Source organism: Homarus americanus, unplaced genomic scaffold (assembly GCF_018991925.1).
Source record: "Homarus americanus isolate GMGI-L3 unplaced genomic scaffold, GMGI_Hamer_2.0 scaffold30858, whole genome shotgun sequence".
Classification (NCBI taxonomy): domain Eukaryota; kingdom Metazoa; phylum Arthropoda; class Malacostraca; order Decapoda; family Nephropidae; genus Homarus; species Homarus americanus.
The window spans coordinates 2,981,217-3,002,229 of NW_024737697.1; the positions used below are offsets into that span (position 1 = coordinate 2,981,217).

Here is a 21,013-nt window from a genome sequence, read left to right on the forward strand (position 1 = left end):
ATGAAGAGATTTGATGGAGAATTATGTTGATACGTTTCTCTAAATGTCCCCTTATGAGATATTTAGAGATGTCTTAAGTAACTCTCAAATGTTTTTTCTAGGTTTCTCTCTTAACTTAACCTAACCTAACCTAACATATAACCAAATCGGTGGTTTGAAGGAGAGAAAAAATATGTTATTCCCTCAATTAGTTGGTGAAGGATTCTTTCTCAACAGGTGAGTGGATCTCTTGAAGGTGTGCGGGTTCTGTCTGGGAAGATCCCCCCCCCTCCCCCTCACACACACACACACACACACACACACACACACGCACACACAGTCTTACACATATCGGCCCGTGTTACTAAGGCGTTTGATTTTCTTCCCTTGGATGTTTTTGACGACTCCAGGCCATCGCTAAAGGTACAAGGTATCGCTAAAGGTACAAGGTATCGCTAAAGGTACAAGGTATCGCTGAAGGTACATGGTATCTCTGGAGGTACAAGGTATCACTGAAGACTCCTGATATCGCTAGAGGCTCAGAGAAAAAAAAGTGTGAAAATCGATCACCAAAATATTCAATCCAGCGAAAGATTTTAAGAATGGCAGATTTTTGTTAGTTTTGCAAAATGTTCTTTATATTTTGCTATTTTATGCGAATTTTTGTTTATACTTTGTTATTTTCAGAGAATTTTCTATATCAGGTTAAATCTGAGAGGAGGTAAACACGATTAAAATGAAACTCGAGTTAAAATATCCTCTTATGAAATTCACTTCTCAAACATATTTACAGGTTATTTTAAAAAGATCACGAACAAGAGTTACATAATTCAGCCAAAAGTTTCGTTTTTATATCCTGACAAATAAACAATAGTAAACTTATAGAGATATTTTACTTTCTGAAACTTTGAAACGTATAATTAAGAGTATAATAGATGCGTTTGGCTATGTTACTTAACCCAATTTCCGCCTTTATTGACTTCACTTAGTTATTTTTTTCTGAGTGAGGGAGTGTTTTTAAGAATGTCACGCAGCCAATGAGTGCTTCTTGTTGACTAGTGTTTCATTGGTTTACTTGTGAAGGCTGTAAACTTTACCATGATCACACGAGTTTACTGTAAGGAAACTGTTCTCAAGGCAAGTTTACCTAGGTTGGGTAAGTGTTAGTTGATGTTAAATAAGTCAATCATATGGAAATAAAGAATTTGTGTTGAATTCAAAGTTAAAGCTATCAGTTGAAGTCAAAAATAATTCTAAGGAGACAATATTGATATAATTTTGGAACCATTCACAATACCTAAGATATTATTATTATTATTATTATTATCATTATTATTAAACTACGACACATTACTGGAACGCGTCTTTGACCTCCAGGATGGTGTACTGCGCAGTTGTGACGTCAATGAAAACTAAGAATATTTGTATAATGTTTTGAGATATATTTATTGACTATTCGTTTTAATAATTAGATTCCAAAGAATAACCAGTATCGTAGAAACTAAGAATGGCGACGAGAATAAGGCCTCAGGGAGGAGTGTCGGGATTCTCAACGGTTTGTTTCTTTTACCGTAACTGGTGTAGATAATTGAGTTAGATTAGAGAAAGACACATTTCATTCGTTGGCGGTTTTCAGAAAAAATGTGACGTAACGAATGTTTGAGAATCCAAGGGAGGAGGAACCAGTGTCAGGCAGCAATTCAGCTTCCTGGAACTCATTAATTTATAATTTATATTCCGGCTGGACCAAGGCTTGGCTTATGTATTCACAAACAATCGTAAAATAATTATTCCAAGTATATAATTATATCTATTCGTTATATCTTATAGGTTTTGTGTTATTATTACCCTCAATATTGAACCTTTGACGAGATATATCCACATTAAACGAAATAAAATATAAACATCTATGACGTCAATATAGATAAAAAAAACTCAATATAATAAAAGTAAATGAATCATGATACTGCTCTAAACTATCTAAGAACCACGATTTCCATTAATATGCCACCACACCCGGAGAACAAGGTGACAATTGGGGACATTCAAAGTAAGTCATCATGTCGTCGCCGCCACACTGCAGGAAAGAGCCAGACTATCATGTTCCGGGGCGAGGTTAATGTTTCTCAATAGCTGTACCTGTCTCTCGTTCATTACCACCACCAGCTGCACCATAACCACCACTTGCACCTGCACTTGTAAGATCACCACCACCACCAGCTGCACCATAACCACCACTTGCACCTGCACTTGTAAGATCACCACCACCACCACCAGCTGCACCATAACCACTTACCTACGACGACCACCACCACCACCTTGCGTACTTGCACCTGCACTGCACTACCAGATCACCACCACCACCACCACCAGCTGCACCACTACCACCCGCACCTGCACTTGTGACCACCACACACCTGCCACACCACCAGCTGCACCACTACCTTGCCTGACTGCGACACCACCACACCACACAGCACCACCACCAGCTGCACCACTACCACACATTACCACCTGCCTTGTACGACTACCACCACACCACCACCACCACCACTACCACACCACTACCTGCGCTACCACACCATACCACCAGCTGCCCGACTACCACACACCATCACCACCACCAGCTGCACCACTACCACCACTGCCTGCGCCAGCTGCACCCACACACACCACCACCACCACCAGCTGCACTACCACCACTTGCACCTGCTACTGCCATCACATCACCGCCACCTGTACCACCATCACCACCATCCCCACCAGCTGCCACTACCACCACTTGCACCTGCACTTGTACGACCACAACCACACAACACCACCACCACCACTTGCACCTGCACTTGTACGACCACCACCACACACCACCACCACCAGCTGCACCACTACCACCACTTGCACCTGCACTACTGCCATCACCATCACCGCCACCTGTACCACCATCACCACCACCACCGCCACCTGTACCACCATCACCACCACCACCACCACCACCTGCACTACTACCATCACCACCACCACCACCACCACCTGTTCCACCATCACAACAAACATATTCTTGGTCTGCTGGGTCATTCTTACAGGCTCTAGATTTATGGGAGTTTATTAGGCATGGTGGAATGCCTCTGTCGGCTAGTTTGTTTACATTTTACTGTTAAAGGATCAGAGGTTAAAAGGTCTTTTTAAATGTATTGTGTGGCATATGACGTGAGTTTTGTTGATGACATATAGGAAGCGTTCACCGAGAGGCGTTTAGTGTTCTGTAACAAGGGGTAAGTATTCTTCACTGCTATTGGTCAGGGAGGGAGCCAGTAACAGGTTCAACTTCTTGCTAAAATATTAATGTTGCTTTGTGTACACGCCAGCCAGGAGGGATGGGTCGGGTGGTGGCTACGGGGCTGAGGCATCTGGTAATTCCCTGCCCTGGCATTGAAAATTTTCCCAGAATGTTGCTCCTTTGTGGGTTTACAAAAATTAACTACTCCAGTTACCTGACTATATATGCACACGTCTACAAGAGATTCTTCAATTAAATATTATCATATGCAGGGGTAAAGACTTAAATTTCGTTGCAATGTATAAACTTTACATCAAGATTTTATCGGTGGTTAATTTAAAAAATTACTTTTAACCTCAAGTTGATGGTCCAGTTTCCCGGTGCGCGACACCTGGTAACAGCTGGCAACCGAGAGAGGTAAAGTGAGATGACGAAGAGACGAGAGCGTCAGTGGTGTGCCGAACACCGCGCTGCCTGGAGTATTACTCAGTGTTTCTGTGAGTAGGTTTGTGTGTATGCAAGTCTGTGCTCAGTGGGGGTAAGTGTGTATGGTCGCACGCTTCTTGAACTTTTGTTACCATGTAATCTTTCAACTTGTGTACTGTACATTCAACGCCTCTCTCACCGTTGAGTTAATACAGTATCAGTTGTGTAACTAGTCAAGTGTATTCATTATCTGAGCATAATTCTGAACACCTGTGAAACCATCATCCTCAAGGGGTTAAACCATCATCCTGAAAGGGTTAAACCATCATCCTCAAGGGGTTAAACCATCATCCTGAAAGGGTTAAACCATCATCCTCAAGGGGTTAAACCATCATCCTGAAAGGGTTAAACCATCATCCTCAAGGGGTTAATTATGTGTTCTTAAGTGTTTTAGGAGCAACTTATAAGTTAAGGGTTATTAAGTGTCTTGGGTCACCCCAACCAATCACCTCGACTCATCTAGGTGGACGGCCCATCTGTTATTATTCCCTATTACTTTACTTCCTGTTTCCTTTCTTTCCTTCTCTCTTTCCTCTCCTCTCTCATGGCAAAGTCATTTGCCACTTTACTTCATCATCATCATCATCATCATCATCAAGTGTCTTGGGAACATTAGTAACTTGACAGTCGTTGTGACTTCAGAAAACAGGTGACTTCAGGAAACAAGTGTGACTTCAGGAAATAAGTTACTTCAGGAAACAGGTGTGACTTCAGAAAACAAGTGAATTCAGGAAACAAATTCAACTCCTGGAAAAGTGTGTGACTTCAGGACACAAGCGTGACTTTAGGAAATAAGTTACTTCAGGAAACGGTTGTGACTTCAGGAAACTTGCATCACACTTCATGGTGTTGACAGCCAGGTGTACCTGAAGTAAGGGACTGGAAACGCCCTTTCCTTACCGTACCGTACTCTGCCCTGCCCTTCCCTACCCTGTTGACACACCCTGAAGGTCACCATTGCTAAAAAGTCGAGCCTCTCCCCCCCCCCATCCTCGTGTTTACCTCCCATTATCACCCTCTACCATGTCTACGTTCATCTACCATTACCATGTTCTACCAGTATCACCTTCTTTAATGGGTGTTGTGAGAGATGGGGAGGGTTGTGAGAGGAGACATCACTGTTGCCAGATAGTGATCCAACCTCCCTCTGTAGCCACGCTTTCTCCACTCATTTTATGACCTAATTATCCTCATACAAAATTATCTTCTCTGACCTAGCTAGGTAAACCGCATGTCTAATGTGGGATTCCGTGATTGTTGCCTCATAGTCTATGTTTGTGACTGTTGTTGGTTTAGAGGCCGAAGTTATTGTTCCCCTGAGACACAGAAGAGCAGACTTGAGCAAGGAGAAGGATAGGTAACACGTCAACCAGGCCACGACGTAACTTCTGGGCTGCTGCTTCTGTTTAGGTAACACCTCAGCGAGTCTGGTGCCTTACACTTGGTCCCATCCCGCCCGATGTTGTCAACACCAGAGGAGTCAACCTGCCTTGGTCAATATTTTGGATTCTCCCCACTTACGCTCTGTTCTTTTTGTTCTCCTTTTTAACATGACACTGTGACATCATCCAGGCACAAAGGGTAAACTTTGCACTGATATTGACACACTCGCTGGGTGGCCGGGCGGGAGGGATGGAACTTTTCTCGTGAGTCGACCACAGACACAGATGATAGTTTTCGCCACGACATTCCTGTGCGGAGAATTAACTTAACTTATTCTATTTTTTCCCCACAGAAAGTCATAGCAGCGATGAGGTGGTGGTCATTTCTAATGGTGGTGGCCGCCTTCGTGGCCCTGGCGGCGCCCAAAGCTGAGGCAGCGATCGAGGAGCTGCCAGTAGCTCGCGTCATCAGACAGATTAACTTCCGCCCGTCTGGAGGTTTGTATCCAGGTATATATACAGTAAATATATATATATATATATATATATATATATATATATATATATATATATATATATATATATATATATATATATATATATATATATATATATATATATATACATACATAATTATAAGAGTTAACTACACGTCAAGGTGATCCATCATCTTGGGACGACCGCTGCTCTGAGGACGCACTTTGTTTTAGTTTTATCTCTTAATTTTGTAATTGTTGTTAGAATAGTAAATTACTAACGTCGTTTCGCCCTTAAAGACCTTTATTTTTAAAGTGCAGTAATAATATTATAAAAACAACAACAACAGTTTGTCGAGCAAGTTTGGCCGACACATCACACAGAGAACTGGTTGGTTGTCCGGCCAACAACAAGAGCTGGAAGTTTGTTCAAACTCTTCCACTCCGTGACCAGGGTGCACGGCTGCCTATTACGTTAACACCCAGTATCCTCTTTTAACCTTCTTCAAACTCCACTGTTGTCCTCAGTTTATTTTATCCCAAGGCGGGTTATGAGTACAACTGGTGGAGTCTCTCTAGATTGTCACATGTGATAAATGAATCCCTAGACAAAAAGTTGACACCCCCGACCCCACAATCAAGACAAGGACACTGTGACCTGCCTCCCTGAGTCTGTATCTGCGAGGAGGGAAAATCTTAAATCCAAATCTGGTCTGGGCTCTCGTAGTACACATCTATGTTAAAAAAAACTCCTCCTTACCCTTCTACCTTTAACCTTTAACGACATTCATGGGAGGGAGGGAGGTGGGGGGTTGGGGGGATAGTTAACCAGTGCGAGTGTTGCGCGTCATAACGTCCCACGATGAATATAAAAACTGGGTTGATCCCTCATAGAAACTTCCCGGGCCGTGGTGTGGGATTTCCTAGAAGAAGAAGTAGGAGGAGGACGGGGAGGAGGAGGAGGAGGAAGAAGATGAGGAGGAGGTGGGTACTGCAGGCGACTTGTTTTTCGGAAAGGTTTTTCTAAGTCACGCTATCACCGGATCAGTGTCTTGGGAAATTTTGATGTATCTCTTGTTATTGTTTATCCTTGTGTGTGTGTGGTGTGTGTGTGTGTGTGTGTGTGTGTGTGTGTGTGTGTGTGTGTGTGTGTGTGTGTGTGTGTGTGTGTGTGTGTGTGTGTACAGGTGCACTAACATAAAGGTGGACAGGCTTGTAACGTGTAATAGCCGCCTCAACCAATTACCTTCATATACCCTGTAGGGGCAGGCATACAGGTAGGGAGCAAATAGACAGGCAGGCAGGTATGGGACAAGCAAGCAAGCAGGCAGGCAGGGAGGCAGGCAGGTAAAAACTCGTCCTAAAGCCCTTGAGAAGTGCACGAGGTAATTGATTTTATGGTCAGTCGAGTTCCCTCTTTCTTTCTTTTTCTCTAATATATTTTATATTCTATCTTACTCTGCTGCTTTTTGATTTTAGAGAGAGAGAGAGAGAGAGACAGAGAGAGGGAGGACAATCCAGTAAGACCTAACCATATATTTCACAGTATCTTATTAAATAACACTGAGAACCCCATTATTTAGCATATGAAATAGGTCACCCGGCCATACATCACCAACACACACACACACACACGTGATGCCCCTCATAACGCCATCTGTGAGGGAGTTACTACACTGCGTGTCTGCTGTTCAACACCTCAGCTCACATGATCTACGTGTATAAACATTAATCTGTATGTTCACTGTATGTTCCTTCACCTTTCTCTAATGAAGGCTTTTGTTAAACCACCAATGTATGTAATAAGTCATTTATGTCCAATGTATATTTTCAGCCTTCGGGCTGCAAACTTTTTCAATAAACCGTTTATTATTATTATTATTATTATTACAGTGGAGGACATCGTTCAGGTGTGCCTTTGTGGCCGCCAAATGCTATCTATTACAAAGGGATGAAAGAGAGTATAGGTTTTTAAGATGGCTCAGGAAAGATGCCTGGTGTGTGTGTGTGTAGTATTCTGACCTCACTAGAGGAAAGGTCACGGCTGCTTAGCTCTGCTCCCGGGGATAATTATCAGATATGGCTAGTGCTACTGGTGAACGGGGTTACGCCCTTCTGTGGGCCGAGTTAGAGAGTACCAAGGAAAAACCCTGAAATTAGAGGAAGAAAACTTGAAATTAAAGGAAGAGAGCAAGGATGCAGGAAGAGACGAGACAAGGAAAGCCGGTGAATGACGATAACTCTGGGGAATGGAAGGTTGTGAGGAGAGGGACGACCAAGCTGGTGGTCAAGAAACACACCAAGGATACAACAACAACGACAACAACAGCTAAGTGTACCAACTCGTTCAGTCCCTTGATAGACGAATTGGACGTTAGTACAGTCAGGGACAGGGCTGACAAGGAAGGTATAAAAACTTTAATTGTTGGTGACTCACAGGTAAGGTACTTGGACAGCCTTTTGTGGTAAAAATAAAAATAGGATGAGGGTGTGTTTGCCAGGAGCTGGGGTGGGGGATATAGTTGACAGGATGGACAATATCTTGTCTGGTAATGGGAACAAACCCATTATCTGCCTCAGTGCAGGAGGCAATGATATTGGCCAGTGTAGGAGTGAAGAGCTTCTTGATAAGTTCAAGACAGTTATAGATCGTATTAGGACTAAGGGAGGGATCCCTATCATATGTGGTGTCCTGCCTAGAAGGAGAGTTAGCAATGAATGGTTGTCAAGGGCAGTTGGTGTCAACGACCGTCTTGGCGGATATTGCAAGTCAATATCAGTCCCATTCATTGACAACTGGGACAACTTCTACGGCAGAAGGGACCTTAAATGCTAGGGATGGGGTACATCTGTCTCGGGATGGGGTAGCAACCCTGGCTGGGTCTCTAGAGGGGGCAGTTCAAAAGATATCGAAGTCTTTAAACAGCTAGGGAAGTATATGGGCACGGGGGTGAAGGAGACTGCAGTGGGAGCGGGTAAACAAAGTGAAAGATTACAGGGAAATAGTGTTAGGAATGACGACAAAACTAAATTAGACAGGGAGTTTATAACTAAACGCGGTAAGGGGAGGACTCGGAACACGACTAACTTAAATGTATACTATGCGAACAGTAGAAGTATGAGAACAAAATAGATGATATTAGGGCCTTGGTATGTACCGAAAAAATCGATATAATAGCATTCACTGAAACATGGATCAACCTAGACTCACGTGAGTTACCTGTCGAATACCAAATTGCGGATTACAAGTTGTTCCATACCGATAGGCCGTCCAGGAAAGGAGGCGGAGTGGCCATCTATGTCAGGGATAATCTGAAGTGCGAAATAAATAAGGAAATAAAAACTGAGCGGAATACAGAAACAATTTGGATAGAATTAAACGACGGTCGGGAAAAATTAATCACAGGAGTAATATATAGATCTCCCAATCTTGATAGAGTCAATGAGCGACTTATCTGGGATGAAATGCGCAGGGCTTCCATACACAACAAAGTCTGTATAGTAGGCGACTTTAACCTTTGGCCAAATAGATTGGACTGACCTTACGGGTAACTCAGAATCAGAGGATTTTCTCGAGACGATCCAGGACTGTTTTCTAAGTCAACATATAACCGAACCCACCCGGGGTAATAATATACTCGATTTAGCTCTGTTGAACAGAGAAAACCTCATTAGCAATGTCGAGGTAGGGAACGAACTTGCAAACAGCGATCACAAAGAAATTAGATTCCAGTTAGATGTTTAGGTCAGACGTAAAGGGAATCCCATTAAAGTTCCAGATTTCAGAAGGGCAGACTTTGATAGTTTAAAGACGTACTCAAACTATCCAACCAGGAGCGAACTCGTAACAATGGTTTTAAATTAGACAAATTTAGATTTCGGCGTGAAATAGGTAAACACTGGTTTAGAAACAGAGTAGTGGATGAATGGAACAAGTTACCAAATATCATCATTAACTCGAATACGCTGGATAGCTTCAAACATAGGTTGGATGCTTATATGAGCAATAGGGGTTGGGTATAAACGGGACTGCCCAGTATGGGTCAATAGGCACGCTGCAGTTTCCCCCATTCTTATGTTCTTACGTAGTGTGGATGTGAGTAGCGTCAAGAGAGAAATGCCTTACTCTCGCCAGCAATTCTTTAACGTCAAGTATCCATGGACTTGTTTAGTTACATTATCCACATACTTCAATAAAAACTTGTTCCAAAAGGTCTAATTAACTCAAGGTTTGTTTGTAGCCTGAGGTGGTCGTTATCATCTCTGTTTATATCTTGTTTTGTTGGTGTTTGGGAAATTGGGGGGGTGGGGGCATTTTATTTTTTGTCAAGATCTCGAGCCATTATTAACCTTCTGGGCTAAGATTCTCAATGTTAACTCTTCCCTTCGGCTAACACAGCGAGGACATTGAGTTCTGAGCCGGTTTAATTAAGTTTACAATGCTGATATGACGACCAACATGACTTTATAAGCGGAGTGAGACAACACAGTATTATCCAACCTGTAATGTTTAGTCCTTGCAGGCTCGGCCGAGAGAGAGGAGACCAAGTACTACTATAAACATCGACCAGGCTCTGTGTAGTCTTTACCACCGAGCAAGACTCACCATTACTACACTTAACATTAATAATTTACGTTTTATTGAAAAAAAATACAACCATTGTCTCTTGAACGCGTACCTGGCTAACACTCTCAGCAGGTGTTCAGTAAACAATATTATATATCATAAACATCAATGTCTCCCTCTCATGACTGTATAATTTAAGGAACACGATAAACAACATTTAAAGAGAGAAAATAAAAACAAACACCATCCATCACGTAAGAAAAACATCCATTAATGAGGTCAGTGAAGGCGGGCACTTGGTTGCCTCAACTAAGCTAAAATACCAATTGCAGAACCTTACCGTAATCTAATCACAGCAAAACCCAATGGGAAGAAGCTCTTGTGGGGTGGTCAGGTGAAGTTAGGTGAGGTCAGGCGAGTTGTTGGAGGTCGCTGTTACTGGTTAGAGTCCCACAAGCCACCCGTACCCATACCTGAAAAGATCATTCTTATATCAATTCTTAATAGTTGTTGTCTAGTACATTGGCTTATCTAGAATACTTGTTTAGAGACCTCAGTGAAGGGAGAGAGATGTGGTGGCAGGCGAGCGGTGTGTGCTGAGGTAGGGAATAAAAGAGGTATATATAAGAACATAAGAATGGAGGAAACTGCAGCGGGCCTATTGGCCCATACTGGGCAGTCCCTTTTACACCCAATCCTTATCACTCACATATCCATCCAACCTATGTTTGAAGCTATCCAGCGTATTCGAGTTAATGATGGTTTGGTAACTTGTTCCATTCATCCACTACTTGATTTCCAAACCAATGTTTACCTATTTCGCGCCTAAATCTAAATTTGTCTAAATTAAAACCATTGTTACGAGTTCGCTCCTGGTTGGATAGCTTGAGTACCTGTGTTATACCACCTTTCGAATCGAATCGATGGGTGAATTAAAGTGTGAAGAGATCTTGATGTTGGTGCGTAGATTGGTGGTGCGGGAAGTGGACTTGAAGAATGATGGAGGAGTTTGGAGGGACTTGGGGTTGGTGGATAGTGCAAGAAGAAAGGCGAGGGAATTGGAAAGTAGTAGTAGGATGACAGGTCTTGGGGCTCAACCCAAGTGCTTCTGTTTTCTCATGTTTGTGTTTCAGCTAATTATCGTCTTAGGTGTTAGGTGTTTGTATGTTTAACAAGTGTTGCAATTTTATGCCTTACATTTTCGGGTCTTGTGTCCTAGCCAATGGTGGGGAGTCTAGGGCAGGTACTTGTGTTTCTGCTAAGAACATCCCGTCTTCTTATGATCTAATGTTGTAAGTCGTAGGACTACCAAGGTTGTCACGGGGGTAACGTTGCATCTTTCAATAGAGTGGAGTTGGTGTGGGTTCTAGGGGTCTTCTTTTACTGACTTCCATTTATACACCTCGATCATATCGCTCTTCACTCTATGTCTCTCGAGGGAGTACAAACTAAGATGCTTTAACCTGTCTCTGTACTCAAGGTTCCTAATGCCCGGGATTAGTCTTGTCATTCTCCTCTGAATTCTTTCTGTCGTACGGTGAATGTATACTGTATGGTAATAGGGATAACAGAGAGATGTGTAGGGGTGGGATGTGTTGTTGAGCCTGTGTCAACATCTCTTTCTGACAAAATTGCTATATAAGTTAATATCTTTCTACAGGAAGCAGACCTGCAGGAGGCAGACCTGCAGGAGGCAGACCTGGTGGCGGATCTGGAGGCAGCGGGTGTGTCTGTAATCACGTCGTTTTCTGCGCCGTTGACCTGGACAAGGTATGGATGATCGTATATTTTAAACATTAAGGTTTAAATCGATATCTACATTCACTCGGTGCAATGAGAGAGAGTTTCTAATTAGTTTATTTGTTGTCATCAACAGATCTCACAATCGTGCACCTTACCTGATGGAAGCCCTGGTGCCTGCTGTCCCCAGAACACCCTAGCTGGTAGGTGCTGTCGAAATATTATTGATATTCTTTTTGTCTACCACTGCATACATGCTTTTTGTCAGTTTTCTTTAAATAGAAAAAAAAGGTTTAAAGAATATTTTATGGGTAACTGCTTAGTATCTTTCTGTTTCCTTCCCCACTATCACGTCTTTGCCTTTCCTTAAAAATTCTGTGCTTATTTATCCACGCCTCACAAAAGATGGAGAAGAGTACAGGCAAGAGATAGTAAAAGAGGCGGATAAACTGATGCAGCAGGTTAGATATAACTAAAAAGATAGCTGTTGGCATCTAAACTAAGGGACCCTACTGGAAATAAGCATATTCTGGTCTTGTCGGGTATCAATTATGATATTATATATATATATATATATATATATATATATATATATATATATATATATATATATATATATATATATATATATATATATATATATATATATATATATATATATATAATGAAGAGGAGAACCAGGGTAAACACACACATCTTGAAGTAGGGCTTCTTTTAATTGCTAACGTTTCGGAAATAATCCTTTTCCATCATCAGAGCCTAAAAAAGTTTTGAAAAAAGTTTAAAAATACAGGTGATATACAATAAAAACATAATATTATGCGAAAATTTACCTTCGATAAACTTCAAAAATTTTAAAAAGAGCAATCCACTCCAAAACCGACAAAAATGACGAGAGACCTACATACAAAGCTAAAATCAGGAAATAAAAAGTATGAAATAAAATGAACAGGGGGGTATTATTACCTTAATTCAGACGAGCCTTAATGTGAAAAACATAACAATTCACTAGAGGCCATATCACAAAGCGATGGCTCTGATGATGGAAAAGGATTATTTCCGAAACGTAAGCAATTAAAAGAAGCCCTATTATTTTTTTTCCTCTTCACCGCTGATCGGCTCGTTAGCCGCTTGGGCGATCGGTCACGTCTCTGAGCAGTTTTCCTTTTCATTTATCCTCTTCACCAAAAGATCTGCTCGCTAGCCGCCCGGGCGATCGGTCACGTCTCTGTCACGCACTGTTGGCAAATACTGGGCATGCACCGGCTCCTGAATGTACCTGAACCCGCTCCAGTGTTGGTCAAGTCTTGTCTTGAAAGAGCTCACACTCGGTGCCGTCACAACACTCTCTGGTAGATTGTTCCAAGAGTTTACAACCCTCACTCCGAAAAAGTTTGCCCTCACAGTTTTCTGGACTTGCAGCTTCTTCAATCTTGAGCTGTGACCCCTTGTGGGGCGAGCGTCCGCCAGCTCAAGTAAGGACACTCAACTGAGTAGTGCCCCCTGAGATGCTTATACACCTCAACTAGGTCCCCCCTTGCCCGTCTGTAGTATAAGCTAGGCAAGTTCAGGCGCTCCAATCTCTCAGGGTAGCTGAGGTGCCGAAGTGCAGGCACCAGTCTGGTGGCCCTCCTTTGAACATTTTCAACCAACTGACAGTCCCTAGCATATCTCGGGGACCAGAGAGAGAGACAGAGAGAGAGAGAGAGAGAGAGAGAGAGAGAGAAAGAGAGATATCTTAATTATCGACAGAATCACTTACACAACCTTAAATTCACCCATGTACGAACCCCTTATCCTATCCTCAACACGCCTCAAGTTGATAAAGAAACCTCTTCTTCAACGCTAGACCCCTTAAAGTTGGTACACAATCCCTTATCCAACACAAAGACCCTCCTTTAACTCCCCCTTCTCCTCCCCGCACACAGCCCTGACGCCTGGTCCGGGGCAGGGGGACGATAAGATCTTCTCTGCCGCCCAAGTTGCCGTCAGGTTGCCGAGCTTCGACATTAGTCAGATGGGCAACGCCTTATCGGAAGGTCTCACGCTCCGAAGCAGAACGCAACAGATCGAGCAGAACCTGATGCAGTAAGGAGAAAGAGAGAGAGACAGTTCCAACACTCATTCTCACTTAAGAAAACCATTATTCAAGAAACAATAAGATTTTATTAAACCAATTTCGATTTAAATACTATTCATATTATTCATTAAGTTTTTTCAATTGTACAGATATAAAAAACAAAGCCTCCTACAAAGTTTAAACTAGTTTTAAGGTATTTAATCACAAAATAATTACAGGCTTAAGAAAAACGACAAATACACAGAGAAAATGTAAACATTGTTAAGGATAACTAAACGAATCACAGTCATTGAATAAGGAAATTAAAAATAAAGGAATAATAATAATAATAATAATAATAATAATAATAATAATAATAATAATAATAATAATAATAATAATAATAATCCTTCCTTCCACAACGCAGAAATTCGTTGTTCCTGCCCAGAGACTCCCCAGCCGCCCACCATCTCCGGGTCTTCACCGTCAGCCCGCAGGCCAAGGCTATGAACCAAAGAGCTTCCGCCATCTACGCTGCCTCCAGGGGTCTAATGACCAAGTAAGGAAAGAGAGGCTTCCATCGCCCAATGAGGGAAGATTTAATGGTGTTTATTGCGAATACTTTCATCCATCTCCCTCCTTCCCTCCCTCTCTCCCCCCCTCAATAAATAAATTCCCATTGAAAATAATATAATTTGTTCGAGGAAATCTATAACACAGGCAGCCGATTCTAATATTTTTATAATTATCATAAAAGAATCAATAGAATTATTTTCAAAGAATATTGTCCAGTATATTCTTAAAATTTATCTTAAACAGAGTATTAAGTCTCAGCTCTAATGAAGTTGTGTATTGCTCCAACCCAATCCAACCCCAGATCCCTCCTCCAACAAGGGTTCTTCTGGACGATCCATCACCGAACATTTTACAGTGTACGTGTACACGTCTCTCACCGGACACAACGTTAATTTGTCTATAACTTTCAATAACTGGAAAATAACTTCATATGACGAGGGTGAGTTAATCTGATAGTAAACTGATGAATGGGTTTTTAATTATCGCAAGATGATAAGAAATCTTGAGTCAGGAAACAATACAGACATGCTAGTGTTGTGAGCTGGGAGGATAAAGTTTATCTAAGTACGTTTGTAGAGAAAAAAAGGTAATTAATACAAATTTCAGTAAATCAGAAATAAAACCTAAAGATTTTCCATGAGGACGAATACTCAGATTTAATGTGTTTAAACTCAGTATCAAAAACATCAACAACAGTTTAGGAAGTTTATTTGCTGGCAGAGAGATATTAATGATGTCTTTGTTTTTACAGTTTAAACTTGCCGTCACAAACAGCCGGCTTTAGTCTGAGGACGGTACAAGTGGGAGGAACAAGCCTGCAGGATATGTGCCCACAGGATCCTTCTTGTAACTCCCGTAGCAAGTACCGTACTGCTGATGGCTCGTGCAACAACCCCAATAACCCAACATGGGGCATGAGCAACACTCCCGTACAGAGAATCTTGCCGCCAACTTACGATGATGGTCAGTGATGTCTACATATACTGTGTTGTATAGAATTTCATATTTACTTTTTCAGACAATTTCAGTATTGAGAAACCTAAGTAAACCTGGTGGTATTTACTCCTCCACTTGTTTTTACTTGATTAATGCTTAGTAAAACTCGGTTCTCCTCAGGTGTGTTTGCGCCACGATCAAAAGCCACTGATGGGTCAATTCTACCTAATGTTCGTCAGATTGTCAACCAAATTCTGATCGACTTAGATAAGCCAGACGATATATACACGTCATCTGTGATGCAATGGGCACAGTTCCTGGACCACGACTTTGCCCACATTCCTTTCCCTAGTCTAGGTAAGATATTCCTCTGGTCATTATGCGAGCCTCTTACCAAAACATATAACAAAAATACGAATAATAATGAACGCAGAACAAAACTAACTCTCCCATACAGCAAATTACTAATTTTTGTTCTCTATCAAACTGCCTTAAAATCGAGTATATTATTTTTTCTTCATCCTCAGAAAGCGGAGAAGGGATCCAGTGTTGCCCGGAAGGACAGGAGGTCACAGGGGAGCTCCGTCATCCTTTATGCTTGCCCATTAACGTCACAGGCGACCCCTTCTATGGACCTCGAGGCAGCAACTGCATGAACTTCGTCAGGAGTATGTTTGCTGTGGGCACCGGATCGTCCTGTACATTTGGTTTTGCAGAACAGGTAAGTAATATTGACTAATTAAATCACTTTATTCTGCACGATCTGGCACGCTACTTCTAAGGGCTTCAACAAAAAATTACAAGTGATAGTTAAGTCCTTGTAACATACGGCTCTGTATTGTTCTGTTTATATTGTGGTAAATATTTGAGTTTTGATACGACTTTTCGTCTCCTGCTCTATATCGTTACTAAGTTCTAAACTACAATATCCTACGATAGCTATAGTTAGGTTAAGGTTTGTGTGTGTGTGAGAGAGAGGAGGAAGGTAAACACTCACTCACTCACTGACTCACTCCTTCAACCTGTACATCCCTTCCAGCTGAATCAACTGACACACTGGATAGACGCATCCTCAGTATACGGCTCCACTGAGGACGAACAGAGAGCCCTAAGAACCTTCAACAATGGCCTCCTTAAAACGTCTGGCGCCAACCTGCTGCCCATCAACCCCAACCAAGGAGGGGAGTGTGAGGCCATGGGGCGTGGTGCCCTCTGTTTCATTGCTGGTGGGTCACGACGAATCCCTCTCTTGTTGATACTAAAGTCATATTCCTACATTCCCACATTTACACATTCCCATATTTCCATATTTCCACATTCAGATACTGTGTTAAGTTATATGCAAATTAAGCCGCCGATTTAGTTGTACTTATGAATCGTGTATACAGATTTTTAGGTCTTAGGCAGAAATATAAGTACAAGTGCCGATTTAGATAATAAGGCCATAGAGATTTTAAAGTGTTTGTATTCAGAAAATATAAGTGAAGTGCAGATTTAAGTATGTAATAAGTCAGATTTAAGTTCGCATTGAGAAATATGAGTAAAAGTACCGATTTAAAGTGTAATATAAATCATATAAAATTAGAAGTGCTATTTAAGTATGTAAGTAAAGTATAAGTGATCACATGAAGTTTAGCCCCCCTCCCTAGTTTATTTCACCTGATAATTAAATACCCAAATGCTACATAGGAGTTAGGTTAGGTTAGGTTAGGTTAGGTTAGTCATGGCTCTGCAAAACTATCTCAGTGTGTGTGTGTGTGTATTAGGGATGGCATCCATAGAGGTAACAGGCACAGTAATAATTAAAACAGTATCACTATTTTCTCCACAGGTGACTCGCGAGTGAACGAACAGCCGGGACTGACAGCCATACACACCATCTGGATGAGGCAACACAACAAGGTGGCCTTCGAGCTACAGAACATCAACCCTCAGTGGTCAGACGAGGCCGTGTTCCAGGAGGCCAGAAGGATCATTATTGCTCAGATCCAACACATCACCTATAACGAGTGGCTGCCTATCATTGTCGGTAGAGAGAGTTAAACTTTCGATACTGTGAAAACTATACCAACATAATCTAAATAAAGTGTTTATTATCGAGACATTCTGCCACACACAAAATGCACGCCAAGGATTTCTACTGTACACACACACACACACACACACACACACACACACACACACACACACACACACGACTTAATAAACCCGTGTCATTTTCTCTTCTCAGGCGATAACTTCGTGCGATCCTTCGGCCTCAACGTCAGGAGGTCCGGCTTCAGCCCCGACTACAACCCGAATCTTAACCCTAACATGAACAACGAATTCTCCACTGCTGCTTTCCGATTCGGTCATACGCTGGTGCAGGGAACACTACGGTAAGTTATATTTGATCGGATTTGTGTTTGGTCTGGTTATATCTTATGTTGTACAGTTCTTCTTAAATTAATTGAGTTTTTTTATGTTCATTTATTCTTATTATCCTTTATATACGTTCATTTATTTTCTTGTTTATATTTATTATTTACATTTACCATCACTCAGGTTGTTCTCTTCTACGGGTGGCGTCAGCACCATCAAACTCCGCGACCACTTCAACTCTCCTCATCTAATCGAGCTCCAGGGAAAACTCGATGACATTGTTCGAAGCTTCACTCAACTGGCCATCCAAAAGTTCGATTCCTTTATCACTCAAGATTTGTCGAACCATCTGTTCCAGGTGAGCTATGGCAACTATTATTATGGGAAGGGAGTAGAGGTATTGTACAGTGAGGGGTAATGTGTTAGGTTGTCAGATGTTTACACGTACAGTATTGGGTTTTTTGAGTCTGGTCGACGATCATCATCATCATCATCATCATCATCATCATCATGGTCTTTCCTTCTGCCGACAGACTCCCAGGTTCAACTTCGGCATGGACCTTATGAGCCTCAACCTACACCGAGGGCGTGAACACGGCATCGCCACCTACAACGACATAAGGCAGGTGTGTGGCCTCCCTCGAGCCACCTCCTTCCAGGACATCACCGACCAGATCGACGGTCGTGTGAGTATTGTTATGGTTATCGTCTCAAACCACAATTGTTATCGTTTCCCTTTGTTATTATTACCGTGGTTTTTAAATGTTCTTCTGAAGTTAGACTAACTCCCATTTTGACTTAAAGGTTAATTATTATATCAAGTTTTTATTCTGTGCCCTTTCTTTACTTTATGGTCATGATTTTTTTTTTGACAATAAGTGTTCATATAGTTGTAACATGAGCAGTACCGTTGCCTACATACACCTCACTTCTCTACACCGTCACAGATCGTGGCAGAGATGCAAAAGCTCTACAAGTCCGTGGACGATATTGACTTCTTTGTGGCCGGGATCACTGAGCGGCCAGTCTCCGGTGGTCTCCTGGGCTGGACCTTCCTGTGTGTTGTAGGAGACCAGTTTGCACGACTCAAGAAGGGAGATCGGTTCTTCTACGACCTCGGAGGACAACCAGGATCCTTTAAAGAACGTGAGTAATGGTTTGTTCTGTGAGTGTCGTAAGCAATGTTTAATTTACTGTAGTAGTGAACAGTTTACTTCCATCAAGGTGTGAACGTTCTATCAAAGTATTGATAAACAGTTGGATCGTGTCCACTGAATCATTAATCTCATGCGACTTTATGCATCACTTAAGACGTCAAGTATAAAGCTGAACATAAATTAGCAACTATAAGGCAAGAGGATATCATCATCACACGTATGTTTGGTGTTGAGAGAAATTCTTGCCTTGGATCACTAGACGGAGACTATACTGTACACCACAAAGTCCATGAGGTCATTCTCACTTAATATAAACCTATGCTTTATGACTTAAGTGTCACGTCTCTACAGTAAGTCATTAATAAACATGGTTGGTTCTGTGTTGCAGCTCAACTTCAACAGATCCGTGAGTCCTCCTGGGCAAGAGTCCTGTGTGATAACTCCAACATGCAGGCCGTCCAGCCCCTCGCCTTCAGGCAGACCAACAGCAGATTGTAAGCCTTATCAGCGTTTTAAGGTCAACTTGTATATATAAAATTTTCATGATTATAAATTCATTTGTGCTTGAAATTTATAAAAAACTTTATTTTGCTTGTTTCATTGATGTCATATTTTTTTTTTATTCGCGAGCTAACTAAATGTTGTGTTCTTTTGACAGCAACGAACCAGTGCCGTGTCAGAGTCCTAGCATCCCGCGTCCTGATTGGTCCTTCTGGCGGGGAGAGTCTGCCGGCAAATAACTCCCAGAGACTCGCTGATCTACGGCCGCCGCCCTTGCCTTCTATTATGTGACTTGAAAAAAAAATGTGATTATTTGAATGGCTGATGTTCAGTACACAGTCATATGTACTCATGTGATATCCATCTCTCCCTTTTATGTGCTAACAACACATACAGTACATACATTCAGGAACGTACATAAACACAGATACATTCATGTACTAATGTTTTCAAATCATGAATATTATTTTGAATAAAGATTAGAATTTTAGAGTGATATATTACTTATCTCCTCACCGTCACCGTCACCGCCACCGTCACCGTCACCGCCACCGTCACCGTCACCGCCAACGTCACCGTCACCACACGAGCTCCGGCAGGATGTGTACTCACGACAGCTTTACTTCCTCCTCCAACCTTCCACATCAATGTAAATATAATATCAATGGCTACGATTCATTTACGAACCTGTCCGAGACGACATGTGGACCTCCGAGGCAGCCAGGTGAAGGGGGAGATGTTTTGAAGAGTCGAAATGGTGTGAAATTAAACTGAAGGAGGAGACATTTACTGCTGGATACACTTACTGCTGGATACACTTACCGCAAAGAAAGGAGAAAGGAAGCATACAAGTGCTACCTATACCAAACACTTCAATAGACGGAACTCAGAAACCACAGGAGTAGGAGAGGAACACACACACACACACTACACCCAACCCACAGCTTAAGGAATTAGAGTATAATAAAAGAACAAACATCAAGCTGCCCTCCTCCTCCCCATCAATCATTAAGCTGCAGAGACCAATTATGCCTTGAGGGTGATTAATATATTGCGTTGAAGGAGATGGTACAGAAACAGGGCGCTGAGGCTCTGAGGCTCCCGATGAACAGTTATAATTGAACACTTCTGTACTCGTAGACTCAATGAAGGATCTTATGTTAGTTAAGGAGTGGACACACACACGCACACACACACACACACACACACACACACACACACACACACACACTCTCAACAACAAATACTATCCACATATACTTTTCACATAGTTACTCACATGTTCTATCCACACATAATATTTACACACATTATCCACAAACACTATCCACATATAATATCCACACAATATCTACACAGAGTATCCACACACTATCCACGTATACTATCAACACATAATAACTACACACACACACTATCTACACAAAGTATCCACACAATTATCCACAAGAGCTATCCACACGCTATCCAGACACACTATCCACACGAAATATCCTCACAATTATCCACAAGTTCT

The 21,013-nt window shown here is 41.9% G+C and overlaps 1 protein-coding gene across 2 annotated transcripts; it reads left to right on the plus strand.

Moving 5' to 3' along the window:
* Positions 1-3,624: 3,624 nt before the first annotated feature.
* Positions 3,625-19,987, plus strand: LOC121873547 (chorion peroxidase-like). Of its 2 annotated transcripts, none has more exons than XM_042377179.1 (17): positions 3,625-3,753; positions 5,478-5,634; positions 11,828-11,937; positions 12,044-12,110; positions 13,836-13,995; positions 14,394-14,525; positions 15,294-15,505; positions 15,659-15,835; positions 16,006-16,199; positions 16,518-16,704; positions 17,310-17,507; positions 17,709-17,856; positions 18,023-18,197; positions 18,373-18,525; positions 18,787-18,985; positions 19,385-19,490; positions 19,655-19,987. In XM_042377179.1, exons 2-17 carry the CDS (start codon positions 5,493-5,495, stop codon positions 19,734-19,736), a joined length of 2,442 nt encoding a protein of 813 aa, XP_042233113.1. In that variant the 5' UTR covers positions 3,625-3,753; positions 5,478-5,492; the 3' UTR covers positions 19,737-19,987. The 2 variants fall into 2 exon arrangements, with proteins under 2 accessions (XP_042233113.1, XP_042233114.1); XM_042377180.1 differs by having other exon boundaries at positions 3,626-3,753; positions 5,478-5,622.
* Positions 19,988-21,013: the final 1,026 nt, after the last annotated feature.

What these genes read in the sequence shown, in the direction of transcription:
- LOC121873547 (XM_042377179.1), top strand. Translation starts at nt 5,493, where the DNA reads ATGAGGTGGTGGTCATTTCTAATGGTGGTGGCCGCCTTCGTGGCCCTG. An exon ending in GCGCCGTTGACCTGGACAAG is followed by an intron (nt 11,938 to 12,043) that starts GTATGGATGATC and finishes TGTCATCAACAG; the next exon opens with ATCTCACAATCGTGCACCTT. An exon ending in TGCCCTCTGTTTCATTGCTG is followed by an intron (nt 16,705 to 17,309) that starts GTGGGTCACGAC and finishes TTTTCTCCACAG; the next exon opens with GTGACTCGCGAGTGAACGAA.